The sequence below is a fragment of the Myxine glutinosa genome, chromosome 8, assembly GCF_964187855.1.
Source record: "Myxine glutinosa chromosome 8, kmMyxGlut1.1, whole genome shotgun sequence".
NCBI classification, from domain to species: Eukaryota; Metazoa; Chordata; class Myxini; order Myxiniformes; family Myxinidae; genus Myxine; species Myxine glutinosa.
Genome location: NC_136268.1, coordinates 50,612,590 through 50,637,687, shown reverse-complemented (window position 1 = coordinate 50,637,687; position 25,098 = coordinate 50,612,590). Strand labels below are relative to the sequence as shown.

Genomic DNA, 25,098 nt, shown 5'->3' with positions numbered 1-25,098 from the left:
ACGAATGTGAAGCTTTCGGAAAATTAATATCTTTTATTTGTGTCGCATTTCCGAAAGGCGTCCATTGGCTGGCGAGCAATTAAATATTAATATGGGCGTAGAAGGGGGTGTGGTCTAGATGATGCGTGATGACGTAATTGCGCTGCGGCGCTTGTTTTGCAAGTCGTATGCTGTGGAGGATTGTGCGCGCGCGGTGCGCGCGTGTCCGTTTTCCTTCAACTATCCCCTCAGTAAAAATAAAGGAAAATAAACTTCGCCGTTGCAGATTCTTCACACGGATCGTACCATGTTAGGACCGCTGCTCCGGTCTCGGTTCCGCCGGCTGCGACTCGCGGCTACCCCGCGCAGCGATGCAGTTCATGAGAGAATCCGTGTGGGAGGCAGTAAGTGCTCGGCGCACCGCACCCCTCCCGCCCTCTGTGTTTTCACTCGGCGCTCTCGGATGATTTTATTTCGTTAATTTTAATGCTTTGGAAACCGCTAATTTCTTCATTAAGATGGAACTTGCAGCGTGTGTGTATTTGGCATTGCATTTGCTCTACGTCATCGTGTTCCCCTTATTGTAAAACCACGTTCCACACAAATTACCACAGTAAATATTGCAGTTTCATGTTTTTTTGTGAAATATTTATTTGGTAAATGCTTTTTAAAATGGATATCTGAAACTTGTGAATGATGCAAGAAACCGTATGAACAATCTCGTGAACGGGTTAATTAATTAATTAATCAATTAATTCTTCGTAATATTAAATGAGCCTCTGCGAGTGGAAGGTAAAATGAACATTTGCAACCGATTCAATTATATTAGTACTTAGCACAACATACTTTTCAATTCATTTAAGCATACTGAAGTTTGGTTTGACTTTATTCATTCAGTCAATTTGCCCTAACTCATTCAGGTAATTCATTTACTTTGGGCTATTCATTCACTCGATTTTCTTTGGTCGACGCATTCACTCAATTAACTTTACTCAATTTGCTCAATTGACTCGACTCATACGATTGAGTCGTATGAGTTGTGTTTTGTTTGTCTGGTTGATTTGTTTGTGAAGTAAATGTTAGCTCTTTCACGAGCCTCGATTCAGTATCCAAAAAAAAAAAAAAAAAAAAATTGACTCCACTCGTGCGCTCAATTTATTCTACTGGACTTGTATGTTTGCCGCTCATGCGCTGGTTGCTCTCAGACACTCCCCTCCTTGGCAGGTCATCACCTCGGCCGGTAGTCACCTGTCACCTGACCTGTCACCTGTCGCATTATTGGCCGGCTGCTTCCTCAGAGGGTCACTTCCTCGGCCGGCCACCCGTCGCCTGCCTGGCCACCTTTGCTTGCTCACCTGCTGGTCAACTCCTCACCTGCTGGTCACCTCACCAGCTGGTCGCCTCCCCGGCTGCCCTTCACTTCCCCGTCCGCCCGTCACCTCCCCGTCCGCCCGTCACCTCCCCGTCCGCCCTTCACCTCCACGTCCGCCCGTCACCTCCCCGTCCCCCCTTCACCTCCCCGTCCGCACTTCACCTCCCCGTCCGCCCGTCACCTCCCCGTCCGCCCGTCACCTCCCCGTCCGCCCTTCACCTCGTCGATCACCTTCTCGACCACCTATCACCTTTTCGACCGCCCACCGTTTCCCAGGCCACCTTCCCCCACCTCCACCAGCCGTTTGCCTCCCCGGCCGGTTTCCTCCTCAGTCACCACCCACCGTCTCCCCAACCACCTGACGCTTCCCAGGCCGCCCGAGGCCTCTCCAGACACCCGCTACTTCCCCAGCCGCCCGTCGCCTCCATAGCTGCCATTGCCTCCTCACCTGCCGGTCCCTCCTCACCTGTTGGTCACTTTTCCTGCCAGTCGCCGTCTCCCCGACCACCTGCCACTTCCCTAACCTCCCGTTGCCTCCTTAGCCGCTTGTCGGCCATCCAAAGTAACTTGATTTCCAAAGTTCCAGATGATACGATCATTGCGAATGTCACGTAACAAGTCTGTTTAAAAGTTTTTACCACCACGTCGAACGAGCGAAAGCTTCACCCTTCATGTCCCACACACCCTTGAAGCTTGGGCCCCACACACCCTTGAAGCTTGGGCCCCACACACCCTTGAAGCTTGGGCCCCACACCCCCTTGAAGCCTGGGCCCCACACACCCTTGAAGCCTGGGCCCCACACACCCTTGAAGCTTGGGCCCCACACACCCTTGAAGCTTGGGCCCCACACACCCTTGAAGCTTGGGCTCCACACACCCTTGAAGTTTGGGCCCCACACACTCGGCTTCCCATACAGCATTTCTTTTTTCCTACTTCCTTCCAAACTTGATCACCCTGCATTTCCTGGCAACCAGCTTTTGTCTATCTATTTGTGTACGCGTAACACAGACCATGTATTGACTTGACAGTCATAAAATGTTGCGGGAGACTTAACCCCATCAGTGCTGCTGAAGGAATTTCTTGACAACGTTTACACTGAGTGGTTTGCCATTGCTTTTTCAGTAGTAGTTATACCAAGAATTTTTTATTTTGCCATGGCGCCGGCGACAGCTCGCCTCCTCCTCTCTTCACAAAGGACACCGTGGGGTCTTTAGCAGCCACCAACCATCCCGGCAGATGGGAGCCCAATTCAACGTCCATCTGAGGAACGGCACACATTGACGGATCATCCTGCCCGTGAAACACCGGGATGACGGTTTATATCTGGGATGGGATTCAAACCCAGGCAAGACAGCTTAGATACGAGTGTGCATACGTCCGGGCCATCCTACCAGCTCTCCTTCAATACATACTACCTATATATATATTTTTTCAGTTTACGGTTGTGTAGTTTACAATTGTGGGTGGATTCAGCTGTCCAACCAATGGGGTGAATGCAGCCGGTCCACACATAGGCCATAGCTTCATTGTCGTATGTTAATTCGCAAAATGTCTGTGTACCTGCTTGTTTGTGTGTGCACCCCAAGTCCTGATTTTTCGTCCTCACATCCAGGAGGATGGGCTTTTTGTAATAACAATGATAAAAACCAACGTTCGTTGTGCGAAAGTCAATATATGACGATATAAAGTCACCGACTCATAAGCGAGTGGATGCGGATCGATCCCAGACAAAGCAAAGTCCAAAAGTTATTTCTTATTGGGCGAAAAAGCATTTTACGCACACACACACACACACGGCACCTTTTGCATTCAGAATGGGTGTGTGTATATAAAAATATAAATGACTAGCTCTCACTCTACTCAAACTGTGTGGAAACAATGATGTGTGAACAATTATGATCATAAACAAGAGTGAAATCGACATCAGTGTGAAGAGATCCAGATTGGTGTTGAAAAAGGTTTTTTTTGTTTTGTTTTTTTAAACAGCATAGCCAGTCGGGCAATACCGTTATTCTGGCCGTCCGATGTAGGTGTGTATGTCGGTATGTACAGTGTATTCAGACCCCTTCACTTTTTTCACATTTTGTTATGTTGCAGCCTTATGCTGAAATAGTTTAAATTCATTTTTCCCTCATCAATCTACACTCAATACCCCATAATGACAAAGAGAAAACAGGATTTTAGAAAGTTTTGCAAATTTATTAAAAAGAAAAAACTGAAATATCACATTGACATAAGTATTCAGACCCTTCGCTATGACACTTGAAATTTAGCTCAGGTCCCTCCCATTTCTCTTGATCATCTTTGAGTTGTTTCTACACCTTGATTGGAGTCCACCTGTGGTAAATTCAATTGATTGGACATGATTTGGAAAGGTACACACCTGTCTATATAAGGTCTCACAGCTGACAATGCATATCAGAGCAAAAACCAAGCCATGAGGTCGAAGGAACTGCCTGCGGAGCTCAGAGACAGGATTGTGTCGAGGCACAGATCTGGGGAAGCCTACAAAAAATCTCTGCTGCAGTGAAGGTTCCCAAGAGCACAGCGGCCTCCATAACTCTTAAATGGAAGAAGTTTGGAACAACCAGGACTCTTCCTAGAGCTGGCGCCCGGCCAAACTGAGCAATCGGGGGACAAGGGCCTTGGTAAGAGAGGTGACCAAGAACCCGATGGTCACTCTGGCTGAGCTCTAGCGATCCTGTGTGGAGATGGGAGAAACTGCCAGAAGGACAACCATCACTGCAACACTCCACCTATCTGGGCTTTATGGCAGAGTGGCCAGACGGAAGCCTCTCCTCAGTGAAAGACACATGAAAGCCTGCTTGGAGTTTGCAAAAAAGCACCTAAAGGACTCTCAGACTGTGAGAAACAAGATTCTGTGGTCTGATGAAACCAAGATTGAACTTTTTCGCCTCAATTCTAAGCGTCATGTCTGGAGGAAACCAGGCACCGCTCATCACCTGCCCAATACCATCCCAAAGGTGAAGCATGGTGGTGACAGCATCGTGCTGTGCGGGTGTTTTTCAACAGCAGGGACTGGGGGACTGGTCAGGGTTGAGAGAACAATGAACGGAGCAAAGTACAGAGATATCAATGAAAACCTGAAACAGAGCGCTCAGGACCTCAGACTGGGCCGAAGGTTCACCTTCCAACAGGACAATGACCCAAAGCACACAGCCAAGACAATGCAGGAGTGGCTTAGGGACAACTCTGTGAAGGTCCTTGAGTGGCCCAGCCAGAGCCCTGACTTGAACCCAATCGAACATCTCTGGAGAGGCCTGAAAATGGCTGTCCACCAACGGTCCCCATCCAACCTGACAAGGCTTGAGCATCTGCAGAGAAGATTGGCAGAAAATCCCCAAATCCAGGTGTGCAAAGCTTGTCGCATCATACCCAAGAAGACTCGAGGCTGTAATCGCTGCCAAAGGTGCTTCAACTAAGTAGGTGGCTTGGTGGAAATATCGTTACAGGTTGGATAAAAGCGCCATTTTTTGGTACAGAGCTTCCTTTTAGCCTAACTTTTGATTTTAGAAGGGGTGCCACCTGAACGGGGTCATGGATCCGGGTCAGGGGGGCCGGGGGCACTACCCCCTCCCATATTGCTGAAATACGGGTTTTACACCAATCTTATATTGTCTGAGCACAATTTTTTGGTACATAACATTTTAAAGCACTCCATTTCATTTTAGTATGTGAGGTTCCTGAGAACAGGGGCAAATGGTCGGGCGATTGGGGTGGGGAGCCCCCGCCCCCCCACACCATAATATTATTTTTCTTTGCTTGTGATAATTATGAGGCACATTTTGGCAGAGCTCATCTTGTGTCCCAACTTTTGATTTTAGATTTTCCTATTTTTGAAATAAAGCACATGCGAGATCTTCAGCATGGGCCCTGCAACCGGGGGGAGGGGGCTGGGGGCTGCAGCCCCCCTCCCCAATTTTCTAGCAAAAAAAAAAGCAGAAATGAGACAGATGTATCTTGCAATGCAGTAGTTCATAGTCTATTTCTTACAGCTGCACCGGCAGAGTGGAGAGCAATCCAGATTTGCATTGCTACATTTGCAGGTAGAACAGTTTCCTCTGCAGGAACATTTGATCAGTTCTCGGCATGCTCTGGAGACCTCTGGAACTGTCATCCACACCGGCACCCAGGATCCTGATTCCTTGGTCCAGCCATAGTCTTCTGGAGATGGAATCACTTGCAGAGACTGAGTACTTGTTGTCCAGATTCCTGCCTGATATATTGCCCTTCTTACAAGCTGCAGCAGTGCATCCTGTGTTGGGGGCAGGTTCTCCATTGTTCGATTCTCGTGGCAGAAGAGTTTTCTCCTCGTCTCATTGACAGAACTCAGTGGACTGGATTTGTCATATAGGATTACAGTCAGTCTCTCCAAGATTTGGAATATCTCAGAGCCAACATGCAGCTTTTAGAAAGGATGCTTTGCTAGGTAGGTGAATGCCTCTGTAGCATCATCATATGCCTGCCAAGCCCGCCAGGCTAACTTTTTGCCCTTGCCACGGAATGCTGATGTTGTGTCACATCCAGAGAATGAATGAAACACAGGCAGGGATTGTGATTTCGATGTCCCAAGACTCTGGCAGATTGAATTGATGTGGTAGTATCTGTATTTCCTTCCCATTCCAAAGGCCACCCAGATATCAGTCGACTGTTGGGTCTTGAGGAGCTCATGGAATTGGCCTACAATGATTACTACAACATCTGTATCTACTGTTCGCACTAACACTTGCTTTGCTCCTTGTTGAAGAGCATGGACAATGTGGACAACGATCCTGGTGTCGGCTTCCTTGTGATTACATTTTTCCATGTTGTCTGATCCTGAAGATGACACACTTTCCTCTGAAGTGACATTGATATTTTTGCCCTGTGGCCAGTTGAATCTTTCGATCTTGGCTGTAGGAAAGGCAAACAGCTCCTTCTTGTTGACTGGATCACGAAGAAATTCCATCCAGTTGCGTGATAATTTAGTTTGGCCAGACACTTTTCTGTGCACACCAGCTCCCCTCTTTTCCTGTGTACTCTCTTTCAAACTGTCTTCGATGTATGTGTCCCATACCAGGTCTAACCTCTTTGTATGTTGCAGCTGCTTCTCTAGGTATGGAATAAAGACTTCATCTGCATAATTGTCAAAGGTGCTGACACCAATCACAGGTAGACAATGGACAATAACGGCTCCATCCATAATCTTGCAACAAAATGTTGAAGGTGGCTCTCGTTGCTCTGGCTGCTCAAGACATTGCAACAGATCTGACTTGGTACCTGGCAGATAAAGTTTACCAAAATCTGACAGAGAAGGAGGAAATGACTATCTCATGTGCAAATAATTCATCCAAGTCACTCTCACGGCTCTGCATGGCGATGTATAGTTGGCCAAAGAGAGCTACATTATTCTGAAGCACTTTGATCTTCTTCTCCTTCTTCTGCATTGTCTTGTATTGAACTTTCCTGAAGAGTGCTAGCGAATTCCTCTTGATTGGATCATGAATAGACTGGGTCTGCTCATCAAACACTTTCTTGACAAAGTCTTGGTACTGTTTCTTTCCTGTTTCCTCCCATGTGCGCACAGTGTTAACAACGGAGGCATCTGCGCAGTTGCGAGTATCAAGAGTTACAAGATCACAAAAGTCATCCAGGAAAGGGTTACCCATGTGATTGATGGTGGCAGTCAGGTTGTTGACCTGTTTATGGAACATCTTTTGGGCAGAAAGACCTTGTTCATGGTGCTGAAATTCTTCCGAGTCCTCTGTGTCACCTTCTGGTAGGTATCCTTCCTCAAACTCCTTAAGCATTCTAGCCAGCTCTGGTCCAGAAAACATCCATCGTCTCAAAGCAGCAGGATTTTCCAAGAGCCCAATTGCACCACCCGCACCTTTAACGATCCTGTTCTCTTGCTCATGTGCCTGATCGAAGGGGATTGAAGAAAACTTGTTGGAAGTTTTGGAGAGAACCCAGCGACCAGCATGCTCATACTTGTCCCTGATTGTGTCTGGTAAAGACTTCATATCCCTGATGTGGACAGGCATCCATCTGGTGTAGTTCACATGATCAAAAGCAAAGAATAGAGGAGTTAGTTCTTCCAGGACTTTCACATACAATGGAAAGTTTTTCTCTCTTTGAGCCCTGATGAAGATGAGGATGAGCATTTCGTACTTTATGATCTGGTCCCAGTACATGAAAGTTGGGCTCTTCTTCAGCATTTTTTCTCTCCACCCTCCCCACGAGTCTTCGTCTTTTGGACCAGGGCTGAACTTGAATGCCTCATCCTGCAAATTATGCAAAGTCAAAAGTGTGACTTGATGAGCATGTCGAGTTCGAGTTAGGTGTGCTGCCTTCAAGAAGGAATCAGCTGTGCCAGCAGATGCTACTTGAGCTTCTGTTAGTGCTGTTGTCCAACCTGAGCTATCTAAGAGATCGCCAAGAGTACTCCAGAGGGCCATTTCTGTGTGCAAGCCTCCTAGCATAACCACATGCATATTCTCACCATGGGTCTCTGGCCATTTCCATTGCACACACTTTGCCAAAGCAAAAAGAGGCTGGTCAAATGTAGTGACACGGATTTGTCCTGGATATTCGACCGCTTGTCTGGACATCCATGCCATGTTTAATCATAGCTGGTGTGCTGGACTTCTCATGGAACAGAGGGAGAAGTGTGCGAATAGCTGGTGGGTCTTCCCTAACTGGTTGTTTTGAGGCGTGATAACCAGCCCATGAGATAGTATCTTCATAGTCAATGTCCTCCTCATGAAGAAGGGCCTGGGCCCGCTTGATCCACTGCTTCTCTTCTGTCATAGCATCATTTAAAGTACTCTCAATGGAATATGTGTCACGCTTTGGTACATTCACTGAGCTCGTCTTCAAAGCCACTGCTGGAACAGATGCATAGCTATCAGGAAGAGAATATTTCTTTTGTCCAGCAGGTGGTATCTTGATTGGTGGTCTACTTTCACCTGGCTTGTCCTTGGATGGTAGCTGGAACAAGCTGATACCTGTCCCGTGAAATGATGTCATCGCAGTGGTTGAACTGGGATTGTGATCCAAATTATCTAAGGCCCCAACAGTAAAGACTCCTTTCCTGAGGGATGCTGGAGCAACTACACCATCTTCTTCGAAGCGCTCGGAGGCAGACGTCGCGATCCAATTTTCAATTTGTAGGACACGGTCATACGAAATGCTGATACCCATGTGCTGTAGCTGTTGGATCAGTTTCTTGCTTCGTGTCTGTGCATGTACATTGATGCCAATGTAGATAGGGAGCGGTGGCTCGCGGTCAAGGGAATGTCTCGGATTCATTGAAGATGATGATGGTCCAGGTGATGGTCGTTTCTTCGTATTAAACACGATTTCTTGTCCAATTGTGAGGCAAGCTTGAGAGTCACGCTTATCTTGCTCACCAAACTGAGGGCCTGTCAAAATCAGAGAGATGAGATACTTCAAGCTTGATGGAAGTGAATTTTCCTGACATTCTAGAGGAAAGGAACCAGAGAACTTGAAGCACTCGTGTTTCAAAATGTCCCTACATATTATGGCTGCAGTTTTCCCAATTGTCTCAGCATCTTCATCAAAGTCTCGCTTTTCAAGTGTTTCTTTCAAGATTTTTCTCATTCCTTCTTTGAAAACAAGAACTATGTTTTTCCCATCAGATTGTTCTTGTGCTTCTGGAAAGTCTATCAGCAAATGTTCTTTCAGCCTTGTCTTGTTCACGCTTTTTTCGATACCTAATTCAACGAGACGATTTACGTACAGAGTATGACTTTCACTTAACTTGAAGAAGAATATTCCTGAGTCTACTTGGCATTTGATGTAGCTTTTTAGTTCAGCAAATGCACGTCATTTTTAAGCTCACTAGACACAGGAGATGATACTTTGCTTCAAGTGCTATGAGATCACCTCCAACTATTCTAGTCATGAGTTTTGTGTCATTCAGTTCGGTTATCATTTCCCCGATATTGTTGTCTGCTTCTAGGGTGCTAACTTCATGTAGGGCATCTTCCTCTTTTCCCTTTTCACAGAAGATGCATTTCTCAACATCAAATGATCGGCGCTTTATAGGTTTCTTGCTTACAGCATCACTGGAATCTTTCATTTTTCTTTTTCTGGCCCTTTCAATCTTAGAGTTACTGAATTTCAAATGACAGGACTTGTGCCAAGAAGCAGCATGTGAAGCAAAACTGTCAGCAGTTTCTTCACCAAAGTAGAGCTCTGTAGGAAGAGCATCAATGGCTCGAAATGCTTCCACAATTAACAAAAATGATTTATAGGCATCTGCTCCATCAACGCCTTTATCTAAGGACTTCATGGGACACTTTAACGGTTCATCCTTGTCTTTCTGACAAATGATGCAGCGGCTCCAGTTGAAATCCATGGTGATACGTCGAAGCTGTAAGCACAAAATTGAAATGGATGGATTCAACATCAAAGGGCTTCAACATCAAACATCAAATGATTCAACATCATCATCATGATTCAACATCAAAAAAATTCAGATGTCTGTATTTTATGCTACGTTGAAATTTTACCTGACACAAGCAGAAAGATAACTTGGAGAATTAATGTTGCAACAAAGTGTCGCTGATTTTGTGTGGGCAACAAACGACACCTAATCCAAGTGCACCCATCATAAAACGAAAACAACAACACATGTTAACTCAGAAATAAATCTCTAATAACTGCGAACAAAGCCCATATTTTTGACATTTACAGCTACATGGGAGGGGGTTAGTGCCCCTGGCCCCCCTGACCCGGATCCATGACCCCGTTCAGGTGGCACCCCTTCTAAAATCAAAAGTTAGGCCACAAGGAAGCTCTGTACCAAAAATGATGCTTTTATCCACCCTGTAACGAAAATCGACAAAATTGACGCTAAGCCACCCTACTACACTGTATGTCTCTTCTGCTGGCATTTTGCGGGTTTATCCCCTCTAAAATTCGTTTTCTCTGCAATCGTTGGTGTGATTGACAGAAAATGTTCACCATAGGAGCGCCTCCTGTAGAATTTTTGTTATGACGTCATAGGTCGTCATGTGGTCCAGGTGCCATCTTGGAAAAACCGAAAAACTTTGCACCTCTATATCTCTGAAACCGCCCCATGGAAATTTTTTTATTGAAAGGTGGCTCTTTGTAAAGTACTCCCCATGGGGAATAACGTATGTTAATGATGATGTCATAGGTGCCTTCATTATGATGATGTAAATTGACAAGTAGAAAGCGATCCAGGGATAAATTCGTTGAGCATTTTTTTTTATATGATGATGTCATCGGTCACGTGGTTCAGCAGCCATATTTTTACAGTGTAGCCTGTAGAGCAATGCCATCTTGGACAGCGTTTGTCTGTTCGTCGGACTTATTATTATTTACGTACTTATTTACCATGTATGTATGTATGTATGTATGTATGTATGTCACTCACAAACATTCTCCAATCAGAGCTGAGGATCTGGTCTCATGCCAGGGGGACAGCAGATCCTCCACACAGCAGATCCAATCCCGACTATGCCGTTGTTAGATGATCGGTATTGTTTTTGGAAAACGGGGCTCAACTGAAAATGCATGTCCAGTATATTTGCAGCATCTGCCACTGAGGGACAGTTCGTGAGCTTCACAGGAATCCAGTCATGATTTAGTAAATCCATCACTGGTGTCGAAAGCATTGATGAGTCGCCTATAAGATCCACAAAACCAAAACCAAATACGTTTTCCTACAAGAGCAGAGTGATGAAAGTTCATATTAACTGTTTCGGTCTTCAGGTAGTTTTTCAATGAGAGCTCCTCTGCTTTTTCTAACGCTTGAGTTGAGCACAGCGGATGAATGTGTTTTGACCTTGAGTGGAGAAAAAGCCAGGTTGGTGTGGGAGGTGTTCTAAATGAGTGATTAGGATGAGGGGTGTTACAAAATGCTCCAGGAAAGTGCATGCCTTGTGTTTGTTTGGCAGCTCCTTAGCTCACTGTAAAAAGAAAACAAAAACGAAGGAATTAAATTGAAAATAAAGTATAAATATTTGGCTATTTATTTGTGCTTTGAGGTTGAGTCACATTTAATTGCGTTTTGTTCATTTTTGTTGGAGATAATCTCATCCATTCACATTCACATCATCATTTACCGGTATGTACAACTTGTCGGCTGCATAACACACAAACAACAACACAACAACATGCATTTTAAGGCCATGTTCCCTGCTAGAGCGGGGGTTAGCCTTGCGGTCCCCATGACAATCTTCTCCATTTTGCCCTATTTTCTGCATCTCTCCTTGTTAACCCCCTTGCCCGCATTTCTTCTTCCACCATCTTTAGCCAAGTCTTTCTCGGTCTTCCCCGTCCTCTACTTCCTTCTACATTAACTTCCATCACTCTTCTCAACCAGTCACTTTCATCCTTCCTCAATACATGACCAAACCATCTCAACCTGTTCCTCTTCACAGCATCAATCACAGGCAATATTCCCATCATCTTTCGCAATTCATCATTTGTCTTCCTCTCTCTCAACAATACTCCGCACATCCATCGAACCATTCGCATTTCCACCCTTTCCAGCCTTCGTTGCTGCTCTACGTTCATTACCCATGTCTCGCTCCCATAAATCATAACACTTCTCACACATGCAGCATACACCTTTCCCTTCAGCTTCAGCGACACTCTCCTCCTCATCAGCACGCCACTCAGTTCCCGAAACTTCTTCCTTGCACATCTCACTCGAGCAACCGTTGCCGAGTCTGATCCACCTTCTCCATTCAGCATGTCTCCGAGGTAGCAAAATGTTTTCACACCTTCCAGCTTCACGCCGTCTCCAAGATCCAACTCAACATTTCCTCCATCTGCAGCTCCCTCTGTGCACACCTTACATTTGAATGTAGCTGCCACACTGGTTAATGACCCTCTCAGACCACTACATTTTTGATGAACCCACTCAGCACACATTGTACATTGAATGGAGTTCACTCCGACACCCTTCCTGCACACAGCACACGGCCACTTCCCAGTTCTTTCCACCTCACCACATGCTTTACCACTTGCCATCACCTTTGTCTTTCCAATATTCACCTTCAGACCTTTTGTCTCCATACATTCCTTCCACTTGTTCATCTTTTCCTTCAGTCCATCCATACTTTCCGCAATCAACACCAGATCATCTGCATACAACAACTCCCACGGTAAACCCTCCTTTACAGTCTGAGCCAGCACCTCCATCACAGCTACAAATAGTAGTGGACTTAGTACCGACCCCTGATGCACTCCCACCTTCACCTCAAACTCACCACTGTTCCCGTCCTTCGTCCTTACAGCTGTGCGTGCTCTTTTGTACATTGCCATCACTACTCTGATCAACCATTCCTCCACTCCTAACTTCCTCAATGCCCATGTCAATACTTTGCGTGGAACCCTATCGAATGCTTTCTCCAGATCAACAAACCCAAAAAACAACTTCTTCCTCTTATCCATGTACTTCTCCTGCAACTGCCTCACAATGAAAAGCGCATCTGTCGTTCCTCTTCCTGGCATAAATCCAAACTGCATTTCGTCGATCTTCACTTTCTTCCTTATCCTCCTCTCCAACACCCTTTCCAATACCTTCATTCCATGCTCCAATAACTTTATCGCTCGGTACGAGCCACACTCCAGAGGGTCACCTTTCCCCTTGTATAGAGGGACGAGGGTACTCAGTTCCCAATCCACTGGAATGCGGCCTTCTTTCACCACCAGATTACAGATCTCTGTCATTCTCTTCACACCCCAACTTCCTGCTGCCTTCAACATATCTCCCACAACTCCCGTCGGCCCTCCCGCTTTTCCACTCTTCATTGCTTTTATCGCTTCCTCAACTTCCTTCTCAGTGATCTTCTCTGCCGGTCCTAAAACTGGGTTACTCTCTATGTTGCCATCCCATTCATTCTCTGTATTCAACAGCATTTCCATATATCTTTTCCATCTTCCTTTAATTACATCTGGGTCGACAACGATTTGTCCCACTTCATCCTTCAAGCAACTCACCCCCATCACATCACACCTCTTTTTCGCTATGTGCTTTGCAATCCTGAATACTGCTTTCTGACCCTCTTCCGAATCCAAGCGTTCTCCGAACATTTTCCTACATGCCTCCTGCGCCTTTGCTACCTCTTTCTTTGCAGCCTCCCTGGCTGCCTTATAACTTTCATGCTCTGCTGTTTCTGCTCCCGTACCCTTCGCCTTCTGCCACTCTTTGAACTTCTTCCTCTTCTCGTCAATCCTCTTTCCAACCTCAACATCCCACCACCATGTTTCCGAGTGCCTCGGTGGTCCTTTTGTCCATCCACATACCTCACCAACGGCTCCCAACAGACTAGCTTTCATTGACATCCAACCACTTTCAAGCTCAACCACATCATCCTCTACCCCACTCAGCCTCTCTTTTAATGCCTCCCTTACTGTCACCTCTTTCAACCTCCACACCTTCATTCTCGGTTGGTACTTCACCCGCCGAGCTCTCCTCGCACCTTTCACCCTTATGTCGCAGACAACCAAGTGGTGCTGTGAAACAGCCTCCTCCCCCGGGATCACCTTTGTGTCCCGGAGGTGCCCCCTATCTCGCCGACGCACCATCAGGTAGTCAACGGTTGTCGTCGACCCACCTGACGTGTATGTAACAAGCTTATTGTCCTCTTTCTGGAACTGAGTATTACAAATCAACAAATCAGCTCCATCAGCAAACTCCAAAATCCTTTCACCTTCTCCATTTCTCACACCATATCCGTAACCCCCATTAACTCCCTCAAAACCATCCATACTCCTTCCCACATGTCCATTCAGGTCTCCTCCCACCACAACAACTTCCTCATCTTTCACGTTTTCCATCAGCTTCTCTATCGCACACCAGAACTTGTCCTTCTCTTCATCGCTCCGACCAACCTGCGGAGCATATCCCGAGATGACGTTCACCAAGAGCTTTCCAATCATCATTTTCACCATCATCAACCTATCACTCACTCTAGTCACACTCACCACACTGTCTACAAACTCCTCAGAAAACAGGACACCAACACCATTCACGCCCTCCGGGCACCCTTGCCACACAAACTTGTATTTCTGTCCCTGCCTACCCTTCACCATTCTCACACCACTTCCCTTCCATCTCGTCTCTTGCACACAACATATGTCCACTCTTCTTCTGACCAATACTTCCACCACTTCTCCTGATCTCCCTGTCATTGTCCCCACATTCCATGTCCCAAACCTCAGAAACCGATCTCCACTTCGGGCTGCACCCTGCCCATATGTACTTGTGATTGTCATGGTTCTCTTTTTGAGGCAATGTTTTTATGGCCGGATGCCCTTCCTGACGCCAACCCTCTTAGTCGTCTCTTACGACACGCAGGGATACGGTGTACCTATTCTGACCAGGGTACACACTGGGAAACGTTTAAAACATGTAAATTCTGGGAGGGGGGGGGGGGCATCAGCATCACGGCTGCGGTTTAAACATATTCCAACAATATCCAAACAGAACCATGAAAAAACAATCCGGGAAAAGTCTCCAAGCGAGAACGTGGATTTGAGAAAGAAGGAGCAGAGGCAGAAGAAAACGAGATACAGGGGGCGGGGCACAAGCCGAGACGAGGAGGAGAGCGAACAAGCACATGTCCGGGAGGAGAGAAAGAATCAATATATAATTCTTTGTCTCAGGAGGTGAGGTGAGGGGGAGAAAACAAAATAAAAGAAACAAGCAATACAGCGAAGGAAATAACCCAAACCGACAAAACACCGAAGGGGGGAGGGAAGCCCCAAGTCACCAGGCCGCGCACGAGGTACGACTCAAGAAAACGATTAACTACACACAAGTTTGCACGAACCACAAACCAACACCAACTAGAAACACACAATAACACGTACACAGCAAAATAACCAGTGGAAATTTGACAAAGACAAGAATGGGAAAACACTCAAACTTCGATGCTGTGGAGAGCTCGAAGCACGCCTCACTCGCCCGAGGAACCGGAAGCCTGCATAACACACAAAATACCCTATAAATTCATCTTTGATGTTTGGAAAATGTTTTTTATGGTTTTGGCACCTTTATCACTTGCAATCCGAGTCGTCTACACAAGCTCGTCCAATCGAATCGTCTTTCTGGAGTTTTCTTTGATTGTCCAATGGATATTGTTTATTTTAGTGCTATTCTGCCAAATGTTTGCCAAGAGTTGGCAAACGTTACGAAATTGACACAAAGCCTGTCTGATTGGATTATGAACTGGAGTTTGTAACATTAAGCTTACACGTAGCACATGGCACCACAGAGAAGACCCCTGAATTAATATTACTAGGTTACAGTCCTCTTGGGATATTTAGACCAAATGAAGAAACTCGCATTCTGATATTCTGTTGGAAATCCGGACGAATATTCAAAGGTCTTGTTCGAATATGACTTGCGATCCTTATTTACCATGCAAAGTGAAAAGTGCATTGTATACAGTCTGAATGTACATTGGGGTCTGAATTAAATAAATGCACTTAAAGGTAAAGCACTTTGAACCTAAAGTTTTGTAACAAATTCTGCAAACAAAAAAAGTGTGTGTGCGAGTGCGTGTTCGCTTGCACATGCGCGAGTGCCCGTCAGTCAACATGGTAATTCGCTCTTTGCTGATGATCCTCAGAGGTTGATATGGATTTGAACTCTTAACCCCGGAGAAGGACTAATGCGGTGGTATCACAATGAGGCTACCACGTACCACAGTCCCCATAAGCATAAGTAATCTGAAGCTTTTTCGGATGTTTATATAGTGATGAGCCGTATTTTGACCTACTTTCCTTGTCAGCAATCAATTTAACTTATTTTTTAAATTTCCATCTTGATCTCTCGTGTATTGCATACGTCTTTGATTTCAGAGCGCTTGGGAAGTGGAATACTTCACTGTTTTCGATGCCCACACAAACGCAAGTCTTCGCGAGATGCTGAGCAGAGGCCTCAAGGCACAATGACTCAAAGGAAAGGCAAAGGTAAAGCTCTTAAAACACCTTATCCACACATTATGTTTGGTAGATTGACCTGGAGGAAGCATGTGCTGACTAGTTTGTTTGATTTGTTGGATGTTAGTCATGCCTCTCTCATTTCTGAATTGCATGTGTATCTCTTCAAGATCTCCTATCACCCTGTCAATGTTTTGCCACCTTTGGCCATAACAGGGTTTTGATTATACGGTTGCATGGGCCTCGAAGATGGTCGTCTTAAGGCCAAATTTGACACAAAACATCCTGGACATCCCAAGTGACGGTCGTGGATTCTCTGTATTTTAACAAACACACTCGTTATCAGTGTTACAATTATCCTAATTTAGTCCTTCAGGGATTACCCAATGTACCAAAAAGGATTTAAGCTGAAAAGATGGCAAGGACTGACATTGATGTAGATTGTAGACATTGGCGAAATAAAATAAACACTTGAATGAAGCACGAGATGGAAAAATAACGGGAATCCTCGCATGAAGGCAAAATTAATTACAATACTTAAGAGTACAAATAAACGAAATCCCTTAAAGGTCCACACACACAATAACCATATACACACGTATAGGAAATCACGAGATGCCCCTTGCCTAGCGACAGACCCAATTATATGGCATAGATTTTGAACCAATCGGCACCATCGCCACCAAGCGGTACAGTCCAGTGGCATGTCACCTTGTTCGTTGCCAATCAGTGATGGCCATGGTGAGACGGAGCTTCTTCCTCTTCCTCTGGACACTTGGGGAGAGTGTTGGGTGTAGAGGGAGGATGGAATCGTGTGCTGCAGTGTGCACTGGAATGGTCGGTTCAACATGGGAGAACGAAGGGACAAGACACCTTAACCTTCTTAGACACAAAATGTTACAACACAGTCTCCCAGAGGCATACAAAAGAAGGACGACTTAAGCTGTGTTCACCTATGGTACGGATACGGATACTGTAAAAATTGGGATTGATTGTTTTCAAAGTCCGTTTTAGATTTAACAAGGAAGAGTACCTGTCCCAAGTGACAGGAAGAGCTAGCAAAAGTATCCCCCTCTCTCTCTCCCTCTCTTCCCTCACTCACTCACACAATCTCTCTCTCTCTCAAGCCCACTCCCCTGTCTCTCCCTCACTCCCTTCTCCCTCTCCCCCACCCCTCTCTCTCTCCCACTCCCCTCTCTCCCCCAATCCCATTCCATCTCCATATGTCTGTGCTCTACCCTTTTTAAATGGCTTTAATTTCCTTTTCATTTCTTTTTTATTTTCGGCATTCGGTTGTTACTTTTATTTGATATTTCATGCACCATACTTGTCACAGAGCGTCTGTGCTGCCAAATCAGCTTCCTGAGCATTGGTTATACTGGGTGGTTTTCCATTGCCTTCCCAGCAATAGTTCGGGCAGGAATTTGGAATTTGTTCAGGGTGCTGGCGATAGCTCACCCACTCTTCATGGACACCGTAGGGATCTTTAGCATCCACCAACTAATGCCCGTTGGACTAAACGGTACGAGAAATAGTCGTGTGTATCATTTATTCATTTGTTTATACCATTTTTGGCACAGTATGGGATTGCTTGTCATTTATTATTCGCGAAGTTCCACAGCGTTATTTTAAATGTCCTTCACAAATGTCCCAATTAGCAAGCAGCTAGCTTGGTGTGTTCCATAAGCAAGCAGCTAGCTTGATGTGTTCCATTAGCAAGCAGCTTGTATCGCTTGCCAAGACAGACATTCCCTAGCCTATCAACTGCTTGCAAACTGCTCGTCTAGTTGCTCGGCAACCGGAGCAAGCGATTTTTGTCCAGGCAAAATTAGGTTTGACTTCAAACAAATTGCAACAGAATTACGAAATAATGAGTACTACGAATACACAGGCAATTCTATGACTCTTTAGGTTGTTCTCATTGAGATTGTTATTGTGTGCTACATGGTTCTCAAGGTGCTAATGACATTATATTATCGCGATAATCATGATAATCGAGCCCATTATCGTGATATAGGTTTTCCATTATTGCCCAGGCCCAACATATATATTGTTGCGGATCTCGGAGTACGGCGCTCCCCTTACCAAGGGGGGGGGGGGGGGGAGGGTTAATCCCCTCGTCTATTAAGCTGGCCGTCCGAGTCCTGGAGCTATGACGTCACTTCCGGTCAGCGCTGAATAGGGTGGTAGGCCAATTGCTCCTATTACCTAATTACCAGCGCCTTCCAGTAAGCGAGGAAATGAGCCCCGCCCGAGCCGCGGCTGTAATGGACACGCCGAGCGAAGCGAGCCACGACTCAGGCCGTTAACAAAGACTAGACCCTATTATAAGCGGTTCCTATATCGTGCCACCGGTATTCAATTGGGAAAAGACTAAAGCGATCGGATGAGAAGAAATCAGATAAAGGAGGAACACAGAATTTATTGTACAAGAATGAAGAGGAAACGAAAGAGGTAATGTACAGTTGAAGAGGAATAAGCAGTAACACAGGGCAGCCTTATACAGTCTTTATTATCACTCCCAGGACAGAACAAACACACTTACACGAAAAGGTGGTGGTGGTGGTGGTGGGAAGGGAGAGAAGGGTCCAGGCAGGTGGTAGGTAGGCGTCGATGGTAGGCGGTGAGGTCCGGCTCCGACCTCGCGCTCCGGTCCACCCTTCGGGTGTTCACTCATACCGTGGCAACGAGCGGCCGGCAGCTTCGCGTGGCGTTTAACGTAAGCGGACAAATATATCGTGGGGGGGGGGGGGGGGAGACTGGGATGCGGCGTACGTAATAAATTGACCCTTGGCCTTCGGCCAGTTGTGCACGCCTCCAACAGTTCGTAAACGGCAAGCAAGGACTCCTTTCTCATCTATTCAAGTCGTTCTCACGGGCACCTCTCTCAAGTAGTCCCACGCAGCCGCTTATATTGCCCACTCGCGTATAAAGCCGCCTGCCTTTTGAACACGCCTACCGGTGAGTTGGCCTCGGCCCTCATTGGTTGCGAGCGCTCACCGGTCCGCCCCTTGATGGTGCGTTGAGGGGCCATGCCTTCGTTCCTGGCGCTCCTCCCCCTTTTTCTCCAACTCGGCTGCGTGGCTTATGGCGGCTTGCGGGAACAACCAGAATGCAGCGAACGCTACTGGCAAGCAAGGGAACCCAATTTGGAGGGAGGCTACGCCGCAAAATGAATATGATTGGAAAAAGGGGCCTAGGTTATTTGATTAATGCAACGCAGATTCAAACTATTGGGAACAGATCCTTAACTAGAACACATACAACAACAACACACAACATGCATTTTAAAAGGCCATTTTCCCTGCTAGAGCGGGGGTTAGCCTTGCGGTCCCCATGACAATCTTCTCCATTTTGCCCTATTTTCTGCATCTCTCCTTGTTAACCCCCTTGCCCGCATTTCTTCTTCCACCATCTTTAGCCAAGTCTTTCTCGGTCTTCCCCGTCTTCTACTTCCTTCTACATTCATTTCCATCACTCTTCTCAACCAGTCACTTTCATCCTTCCTCAACACATGACCAAACCATCTCAACCTGTTCCTCTTCACAGCATCAATCACAGGCTCTATTCCCATCATCTTTCGCAATTCATCATTTGTCTTCCTCTCTCTCAACGATACTCCGCACATCCGTCGAACCATTCGCATTTCCACCCTTTCCAACCTTCGTTGCTGCTCTACGTTCATTACCCATGTCTCGCTCCCATAAATAATAACACTTCTCACACATGCAGCATACACCTTTCCCTTCAGCTTCAACGACACTCCCTCATCATCAGCACGCCACTCAATTCCCGAAACTTCTTCCATGCACATCTCACTCGAGCAACCGTTGCCGAGTCTGATCCACCTTCTCCATTCAGCATGTCTCCGAGGTAGAACACATACTAATGGTTCTAGTCTGAACTAGAACACATACTAATGAAATAACTAAAGAAGAGCCGATGGTGTCCTACGTGTTGCAATATGACCTAACTAGGGTGTGACCTTTGATCTTTACACAAAATGGGAATATTTACAGGGGATTATTTATAAGGGATTATTACAAATATTTACAAAGTGGAGGGTTCTAAAAACCGCAACAATATATATATATAATGTATATATATATATATATATATAATATACATATACAATTATACATATAATATATATATATATAAGGATACGATTAATCAGATCGCACCATGTAGTGATTGAAATAGTATCCGCAATGCTTCTGCTCAGTGAATTACCACCATTGACGTCATAATCTTCAACATGTGGAGTATCAAGAACCATGCTGTGCCATTCTTTGATCAGTGCTGAAGAGTTTAATGGAGCTGGTGAGGGGAAAGCCTCGCACAAAGCAAGTCTCTGTCTGGGCCAAGAACAACAAATAAGTTGTTCCTCTATCATAAACTGATGATCATAAAATGATAAGATGAACGGATGGCCATGAACCAATTGCTTAAACCCGCCTTTCGCTCTATGTGTGCGGGGTAATGAATTGTGGGACAATGGTCCAAGTGGGACAGACGACTGTCTCCTGATGGAGGGCGTTCATAGTTTGGGTTCATTCGGTGATAAAGTTGATTTTCAGTTTGATTGCATGGAAAACCATGTGCCCGTGGGGCTGAAAGGCCTGATAACACGATTGCATTCGTGCAGTGAAAACTATGTAGGATGAGCGGGTTCTGAATTGATGACAAACCTTCCATTCGTTTTTGTCCAGTGAAAGGACCCTCAACCCTTTTCGACCTTAAGTGGGGCTGTAAATGATCTAGAATGAACGGTCTAAAGCAGTGTTTCTCATGGTGGGTCGTCACTCTCAAGGGTTGTTTAATAAACTCAGTATTTTCCCGAGTAAAGTGGGTTTTTTAAATCCCCATCCCTGTGTATTAAAAAAAAAAAATTAAAGCCATGTGAGGATAACGGGATTGCAGCGACGAAATACCAAGAGCCGATGTAATAAATCTCATTTAGCAACAAACCCGCTGTACACATCTTGTTCTTATTTGCTTTCATTCACGAAGGTGTTTTTGCAGGCTACAGTATGAACAGCAACCTTTGAGGAATTGGTGGTGATCGATCTTTATATTCATTTGTTTGTTGTTGGGCTTTTTAATAAAAGGTTAAAAATAGACGTTTTTTTTTTTTTGTTTTTTTTTTTTGACAAAGACAAAGCTTGTGGAACAGCCAGAACATAGAACAGATCAGGCCGTAACAGAAGAAAAGGAACAGCAGAAAAAGAGTGGGGGAAACACCTGCAGCAGAGTTTAGGGACAAAATAGAGCGAGACTTGGATAAATAAGGAATGTGGGGAAGAATGAGAAGTAGGGGAGGAAGCATGGGGTGGGCAAGGTCGATACAGAAGCAAACTTTCGGGAAGTAAAAACTTGAGATTTGGAAGGAGGTGGGATCGAAGGAGGTTAACAGGGATAGAAAAAGATCATGGTTTTGGATGTGGCATGATCTGAGATGGTGATGAAGACCTGGAGGGAAGAATGAGATTGAACCCGGTTGACTTATTGGGTTAAAAATCCATATACAGTATTGCGATTTGTCCGTCGTCTCATGCCCAGGTTGTTATTCATGATGTGCTTAGCCTGCATTTCATCTTATAATGCCAAGTATTTTAAGGAATGTGCATGCATGTGATGTCTACTCTTGTAAGGAATTGTGGAAGATGGTCTGCACATGATCTTATAAGGAAATGTTCCTGTTGTGAGCCCTGCTTGTTAATAATAAATAAATAATAAATTATTGTCTATGTACAAACAATGATTCCCATTGCGATTTGAGGCTCTTCGGAGAAATCTACAATGAAACAATCAATCTTTGGAATCTTATTGTTTCACAGGCGCAAAGTCGACATCCGCACGCACTTACCTGGGCGAGGGAGATGGGCCGGGGGAATTCGTGCATGAAGGATTTATCGCAGCCAAGGCATGCCTTTCATTCCGCCATCACCTTTCGTACCTCTGCGTTGGCCCGGGAACTGTGTAGTCCCGACGGTGGCCGTGCCCTGAGCCTGGGTCGACACAGCCTGTGACTTGAAAGTAAACCGGTGGATTGATGCAAGTTGTGGCGAAATAACTTGCACAAAGCAGTACAAGCTGACTTGGGGATGTGCTCGGGATCCGACCCAGGTGTTTGAGGTATAAGCACATCTTGCCTGCTACTGCAAAGCACGACTTGCGCTTCCCTGCACACCATGGAGCTGTGCAATTCCGCTTGCTGTTCGTGATGCAACTCAGTGCCTTTGCATATATTATCAAACAAATGGTATGCTAATGCTTACACAATATGCAAGTCATTGCATCAAAATGAGTAAATGTCTGACAATCGGGACGGCTGTAGAGAAATGACTTTTCTTATTTGTTAATAGTAGTAATTTACTTGACACATTTTAATGGCTTTTTGTACGTTTTATCTAGGTCTGCTTAATGTTGCAAATTCATTTGGCGCCCTTGTGTGGTGTGCTCGGAACGCCGGTTTCATGTCGGAAGCGATGCGTAATTGCTGCATCGTTGGCCACTGAGCTTGGCCACCATGCCATTGGCAGCGCACAAGTGAACCGAGACAGTGTTACAAGTTTTAACGAAAACGAAGGTTTTCAATTTTTATTTCTAAATGTGACATGTACGAACACCTGCAACTTGGAACTCAGGTTTAGGTTGAAAGGCATTGCTTTTTCTGACCTGGTTAATTGATTTGGCAGCCTCTGACCGGTCCTCTCGCATCATCCCTTTAACCCCCATCCATTTTTTTTTTTTACCCCATATTTTTTAAAAATCAAATCACAGTATTTTTACCTTTGTTTGCAGTATATGAATCTCATCTCGTTAAATCTGTCCAAGCTTGTATTTCATTGGTCCACCTGTCTCTGCGTATCTCATGTGTGACAGTTTGCGATGCCTCTTGTATCAATCGCATTCTTTTTGCTGTTGGTGGTGACAGTTTAGGATTTGTGCTTTGGGTGTGTTGGGTTGCACATTTTGCTGGAGATGTGTGTTTATATCTGATCGACCGAGCCATGTTCGTGCACGCACCTCTTGGGACGAGAACTTGTTTTGGAAATCCTCTTTCGGTGAAATTGTCGTTTTAGTTACTTCAGTGTAATCTGTGATGTTGATGAGTTTTGTGACACACCTTTGTTGAAGGGTGATACTCCCAACCTGTGAAATGTGACTTTTTTTTTTTTTTTTTTTGCACTGCCCATTGCAACTTTAAAGGAACCGTAAATCTCAAGCACAGTAAATCGACGGCTTTTGCACATCTAATGGTTATTTTGCATATTTCAACCACTAAGACGACAGCACTTTCACTTCGCTGTTTCACTGCATAGACACATTTTCTCTGCTCCTTTGAAATTTTGCTTCATTTGAGATCAGCCATGTTTCTCAAACACGCTGTGAAAGATATATATATATTTAATTGTTTTGATCCGATAGAGTAAGTAAAGCTGTTACTGCTTACATAATGTGAAAAAGGTGCCTTGTTTTGCAACCTCTAACTCAACGCAGACGTTCAAGTTGACCTGTATCAGTCTTCCAGAATGAAAAGGGCCATTTACATAATCCAAGAGAATGGTGAGATGTTTACCTTTTTTCTTCTTCTTCATTTAACATCCCTTACCGTCATTCTCTTATTCCCATCATAAAGCAAGCACCTTAGGTTAGCCTGGTACCAATGTATTTCAACATATTTTGCTGCTAATCTATGGACATACATTTAGCCATATTTGATTTAAAGCTGGTTATTATTTGTTTGGCGATGAAAATATAACAGTTGTGGATTTCCATTGCTGTTGTCTTGAGTTGTCAATTTGCAGTTTGCCTTCATTGACCTACTTTCTCCCATGATGCAATGCTGTCTCCACCACCTCCACTCATGCACATATACACATACTACATACACATCTATGCCCATACCTACACCCCAACATTAATTTTGCTGCTAATGCATTGACACGGTGAGGTTCATTTAGCTTGCATTTAAATGTTTTTTTGTTTGTTTATTTTTTTTTACACTTATTTTTGTTCCTTTAATTATATTTATCATTGCCTGATGCATGTTACATTAAACCACCTAAGTGAGTTACTATGGTACCTGCTACACAGCAGTGGAGGTCACCTTCAAGTTTGCATGTATGAATAAACTGACTGACTAAAACGCTTGTCTGAGTTATTTCTATAAACTGATAAAAGTTTCAAACCAGAGAAATATAGCTAACTGTTTTTGTGTGCATCTCATGGTCATGGATTTGTGCAGGTGGTTTTAAACTGAAAGGCTTGCGCACCTGTGCTCGTAAAGTACAATATCATGATGCAATATTGTTTGTTGGAGTTTTGCGAGGAATGTGGAAGAATGAGAGGTAGGGGAGGAAGCATGGGGTGGGCCAGGTCAATAAAAAAGTACAAGCTGAACAAGTTTTGCAGTGAAAGCTTGAAATTCAAGCTGAACAAAGTGGTAGAGACAAAAATATATATATTCATAACTTTGCAATTCTTTTGCAAGTTATGAATTCGTTTTACCGACTCATACCTACATCCATGGCAGCACCTTTGATTGTTGAACTACAAGACAAGACTCATTGTGAAAGTTCTGAAATCCAAAAAGAATGCAGAGCTGTCTTCGTGGCTCCAGCCATCTTCAAATTGAGGCCATATAGAAAAGTGAGTAAGGATGTCTTTTAGACCAAGGATGCATATACACAAATGGATTTCATGCATAATTAAATTGCTATTTCAACATACTTGTTAATGCGTATATCACAAAGCCCTACGGTTCTTCACTCGAGCAAAGTCCACCC

General features: G+C 44.9%; 1 protein-coding gene across 1 annotated transcript; it reads left to right on the top strand.

The window, feature by feature from the left end:
- Positions 1–116: 116 nt before the first annotated feature.
- LOC144893276 (uncharacterized) lies at positions 117–24,458 on the top strand. Its single transcript, XM_078783267.1, has 3 exons — positions 117–383; positions 16,223–16,333; positions 22,144–24,458. Exons 1-3 carry the CDS (start codon positions 287–289, stop codon positions 22,287–22,289), a joined length of 354 nt encoding a protein of 117 aa, XP_078639393.1. The 5' UTR covers positions 117–286; the 3' UTR covers positions 22,290–24,458.
- The last annotated feature ends 640 nt before the right edge of the window (positions 24,459–25,098 follow it).

Bases quoted from the DNA above. Each gene is read 5' to 3' on its own strand.
- LOC144893276 (XM_078783267.1), top strand. From the start codon at position 287: ATGTTAGGACCGCTGCTCCGGTCTCGGTTCCGCCGGCTGCGACTCGCG. The intron at 384-16,222 runs GTAAGTGCTCGG...CTTTGATTTCAG, and splicing joins GAGAATCCGTGTGGGAGGCA to AGCGCTTGGGAAGTGGAATA. The intron at 16,334-22,143 runs GTAAAGCTCTTA...ATTGTTTCACAG, and splicing joins GACTCAAAGGAAAGGCAAAG to GCGCAAAGTCGACATCCGCA.